General features: G+C 41.4%; 2 protein-coding genes and 1 non-coding gene across 10 annotated transcripts in view; all 3 read left to right on the top strand.

Moving 5' to 3' along the window:
* Jpt2 (Jupiter microtubule associated homolog 2) overlaps positions 1-4,890 on the top strand; it is a 25,493-nt gene extending 20,603 nt beyond the window's left edge. Inside the window, exons 4-5 of the mRNA XM_004627891.2 lie at positions 3,362-3,410; positions 4,639-4,890. Coding sequence (XP_004627948.1) covers positions 3,362-3,410; positions 4,639-4,826 — 237 coding nt within the window. The 3' untranslated portion in view covers positions 4,827-4,890. The remainder of the gene's footprint in view (positions 1-3,361; positions 3,411-4,638) is intronic.
* The window catches only part of Mapk8ip3 (mitogen-activated protein kinase 8 interacting protein 3), a 62,932-nt gene that overhangs the window by 4,154 nt on the left and 53,882 nt on the right, over positions 1-4,896 (top strand). The window lies entirely within an intron of this gene.
* On the top strand, positions 1,803-1,924 carry LOC111815822. Its single transcript, XR_002820456.1, has one exon. It is a non-coding gene; the product is annotated as a U6atac minor spliceosomal RNA (small nuclear RNA).

The following is a 4,896-nucleotide window of genomic DNA, read 5'->3' as shown; positions in this document are numbered from 1 at the left end:
AAATCTAATCTGAGGGCCAGGGAGATAGCTCAGTAGAATAAGTGCTTGCCTGGCAATCGCAAGACCCTAAATTCAATCCTTGCGGCGGGGGGGGGGGGGGGTGCTAATTTGAGGTTCTGGAAAACACCAGAGACTAAACTCACTGTTATGAAATTTGGAAGAGGATAAAAATAGAGTTTTTAACCAGTATTTCTTGCATGATATAATTGTTAGAATAAAAGCTATATGGGCTTGGGAGATAGCTCAGCAGCATAAGCACCTGCCTGGTAAGTGCAAGGACCCAAGTTCAAGCCCCAGAACCCTGGGCACACCATGCTGGCCCTGAAACTGGGCGTGGTAGCACATGCCTATAATTCCAGCACTAGGGAGGCTGAGACAGGAGGATCACTACAAGTCCAAGCTGCATAGCGAGACCCTGTGTCATATAAAAAAATAATAATAAAAGCTGTACCCCAGGAGCAAGGCACACTGTACATTCCTGTAATCACGGCTACTTAAGAGGCTGAGACAAAACAATCTCAAGTTTGAGGCCAGTCTAGGTAACCTATTAAGACCTCAGGGGAGAAAAAAGTACTTAAGGCTATAAACAAAGTAGGAATAAACAGTACCACCATTTGATAAACTTATGATAAAATTGTGATGACCATCAGTGTCTGCTAACAGCACACAATGAGACAGCCAGCAGTCCACAATAGAAATTCACTATGAACCACCTTTAAGGTCAGCCCAAAAATAGGCGTGGCTAGTACACATTTTTAAGCTACTAAGAAGGCTGAACAGCCCTCAAGATAGCTCAGCAGACTAAGCACCTGCTTAGGCAAGTGCAGGGACCAGGGTTCATCCTCCACAATGCCAGCCCCACTCCCAGGTGGGCAACTGAACCAGCCACCGGGCATGGTGGCACACGCTTGTAATCCCAGTACTGGGGAAGCTGAAAACAGTAGGATCACTGTGAGTCCAACCTGCACAGGGAGACCCTGTACCAGATACATCAAAATAAAAAGGCTGAACCATAATTATAATTTTAAGGTCAGCCTGTACTTAGGGACACCCTGTCTTAAAATAGAAAAGGTAAAGGTTAAAAAAAAAATTGTATAGTTTTGGGGATATAGCTCAATGGTGGAATGATTGTTTAGTATATGTAAGGTCTTAAATTCAGTCCCTAATAACAACAACAAATCAAGCTGGAATCATTAAAATCAAGTGTTAACAGAACTGATGCACTCAGGGTAATGTGATAATGTAGGAAAATATGACAAATAATAGAGGGAGATCTTAGAGGTAAAATAGAGAAAGAGAAGCTGGAGGTATATAGTATATAGGTTTGTGGCAGAGTGCTTGCGTACCACATGTGAGGCCCTGATTTGGATTCCAAGCACTACAGGAGAAAAGGGAGAAGAAGAGAGAGATTTTTATAATCCCTAATGAAGTCTCAATATTACTTTTCATAGAAATGGAAAAACTACCCAAAAATTTTTATGGAATCTCAAGGTAGTGCCCTCTGCCCCACCCAGCCAAAACAAACCTAAAAAATTAACATTGGAGGTACTTCCTTCCCAGTTCCAAATCTTACTGCCAAGTGGCAGGAATGAAAATAGCATTTTACTGATTTAAGTAAGGACAGTCATTTTGACTAGTGGAATAGAATTTGGAACTGAGAAACCCTCAGCCAGGCATAATGACGCATTCCTGTAACTCTAGTGTTCTGAGGTCCTGAACTGCAAGGATCAAAAGTTCATGTCCAACCCAGACAATTTAGTGAGACCCTGTCCCAAAATTAAATGAACAAACTCCTCACAGTTGCGTTGTATGAAAGGAAAGAAGGTTAGCATTTCCCTTGACAAAGATGGACGAGGCCCTCTGGCCTAACAATCTTCATAATTAAGTCATTAACACCTATTTCATGGCATCTAACGATTTGTATGCTCAGTTGTGTTGTTTTGTTTCTCCTACTAGGATTCCAAGATCATAAATGAAAAAAGAATATTCAACAAATGGGTGTTGGGAAAATTGAGTATGCAATGGGAAAAACAGTTGAATCTTTACCATATAACATGTTTAAAAAGAAACCCAAAAGGCTTCAATTTAAGAGCTAAAACTATAAACTTTTTATGGCCCCGTGTGGTGGTATATGTCTGCATTTGCAGCACTTGGGAGGCTGAGGCAGGAGGATTGGTGCAAGTTCAAGGCCAGCCTGAACTACATAACCAAGCCTTGTGTCAAAAAAAAGAAAAAATATGAGAACAAATCTTTATGTTCTTGAATTTGGCAGTGATTTCTTAAGACATCAAAAACACAGGAATTAAAATTAAATAAATTGGACTTCATTAAAATTGGTAAATTACAAGTGCATTATCAGGACAAAGACAAGCCAATGGGTAGAAGTATTTGCAAGTTACACATGTGATTAGGGTTAAAAAAGACAATCCAATTCAAAAATGGGTAATCAAGTTGAATAGACATTTCACCTAAGAAGCTCTACATACAAAAGAAGCTATACAAATGTCAATAAGCACAAAAGATAGATACACAACTTCGGCAGTCATGAAGGAAATGCAAATCAGAAACCACATTGAGACACTGTCATGCTTACTATGATTCATGGAAAATAATGAGTGTTGGTGATGTACAAAAACTCAAACCCTCATATATTGCTGGCCTTGAAGTTGCAGGGATCCTCCTGCCTCAGCCTCTAAAGTGCTGGGATTATAGTCATGCTCCACCATGCCTGGCTGTAGGAATGACATTTTGATATGTGCTACAATGCGTTTTAAAATATGACTCATTTAAGAAATTATTATTTGGGCATGGTATTACATGCCTATAATCTCAACACTCTGGTAACTGGAGTCAGGAAGATTTTAAATTCAAGGCCAGCCTGGCCAATTTAGCAAGACGCTTTTTCAGAATAAAGATTGGAGGCATATACTTCAGTAGTAGAGCAGTTAACTAACATGAGCAAGGCCCTGGATTCAGCCTCTAGTATTGCAGAACTTTTTATTTTTAAGTAATATTAGAAAATAGGGCTGGAGAGATAGCTCAGCAGTCTAAGTGCCTGCTAGACAAGCGCAAGGACCTGGGTTTGATTCCTGGTACCACATGCTGTGCCAGTCCCAGAGCCTGGGCATGCCCCGCTAGCCACCAAAACTGGATGTGGTGGTGCACGCCTGTAATTCCAGCACTGGAAAAGCTGAGACAGGAGGATCACTATAAGTCTGAACTGTGTATAGTGAGACCCTGTATCCAATAAACAAATAAAAAAAAAAAAAAACTTTAGCTGTTTATTTCCAGGGTTTTTTCATTGGGATGAAAGTAGAAAGGTCCTGAATTGGGCAATGACATGATGGTTGTTTTGTTGCAGGACCATGTTCTTTTGCGTGAAGGAGAAGAACCAAAATCAGACCTTAAAGGTGAGTAAACCTCCCTTCTATATGCTTTGCTACAGAAGTCACTGGTGTGCCTCAAAGAACAGAAGGGAGTATATCTTGGCACTTCTCAAGCCCACTGACCAGAACCAGCATAGATATATGTACTGCTGAGAGGATTTTCTGTTTGAAGAAGGGTGTTTTGGGGGGGGGGGTTATAACTATAGGTTTTCTTCTTTCCTAGTCATTGCTAATTTATTTCAATCTCAGACTATCTTAACAGAAGCCCATATCTGCCCCAAAGGGCAGGAATCCAAAACCCTTAAGAAACTCCTTGCCCAGGAGTACAGCAGGCTGAATGAAAACCAGAAAAGAGTATAAAGAGAAGAGGAGACAAGCAGCCTGTTGTGTGGGGAGGGCCTTACCCTGTCTTAATGAAGAGCAAGTGGCTTGGGCCTGTCTAGAGCTCAGACCTGGAGTTGCTCCATGGTTGTCTAAGCCAAGGTTCAAATCTTTCCAATGAAGGCACTGACCTCTGCCTTTGGGTCACCATTTATTTTAGCTGGTGACAGATATATGTGGCAATGTGTTTATTCTTCCCATTCGCTCAAAAATCTATATGGATAGTACTGCCTTGGCCTTGCTAAATCCTCAGATAAGGTGTAGTCTCCTACACTTCCGGAAATTTTGCTTTTTATACTTCAAATAGTAGAGATGGCAACAGAGTATTAAAAATGATAGAAATGACTTATTTAAAAGAAGTCAAGGATCTTTTCCCCCTTTTGGTACTGGGAATTGAACTTACAGTGGGCTACATCTCTAGCCTTTTTTTTTTTTTTTTTTTTTTTAATTTTGAAAAGGGGCATGAAGCCAGGTGTAATCCCAACACTCAGAAAGCTGAGACAGGAGAATTGTTGCGAGTTTGAGACCAGCCTGGGCTACAAAGTGAGCTCAAGACCAGTCTGAATTACATAGCAAGACCCTGTGTCAAAAAAAACAAAGAAAAAGAAAATAAACAGGGCCTCACTAAATAACTTAAGTTGCTCCAACTAGCCTCAAACTTTAGGATCCTCCTTTCTCAACCTCCAGAATACTAGGATTACAGGATTGTGCTACCGTGCCTGTCTTCAAGCAGTGTTTGTAGTACTCTCTTCCTTGTCACCTTCTAAATTTCTTGCTAGCACCTCTGTGACCCTGATTTCTATTAGCATGGCTTGCCTGGCAAGACAGCAACTGCCTCTAATAGACATTGTGCTGACTTTGTGTCCTACAGCTGCAACAAGCACCTCACCACAAGAAGAGCTGGGGACAAAGAGCAGCTTGAGAGAAGTGGACCATACCAAGGAGCTGGAGCCCATACCCACAGTTGACAACCATGAGCCCAGGCTGGGGCCACGGCCTCGTTCTCATAACAAGGTCTTGAACCCACCAGGAGGCAAATCCAGCATCTCCTTCTACTGAGAGGCTCCTTATAGCCAGACCAGAAACGTGAGATAGGATATCAGATGTTATCATCTTCTTTAACCCAAAA

This window comes from Octodon degus, unplaced genomic scaffold (genome assembly GCF_000260255.1).
Source record: "Octodon degus isolate 3935 unplaced genomic scaffold, OctDeg1.0 scaffold00021, whole genome shotgun sequence".
NCBI lineage: Eukaryota > Metazoa > Chordata > Mammalia > Rodentia > Octodontidae > Octodon > Octodon degus.
The sequence above is the reverse complement of the archived record's forward strand: the minus strand, read 5'-3'. Positions and strand labels throughout refer to the sequence as shown.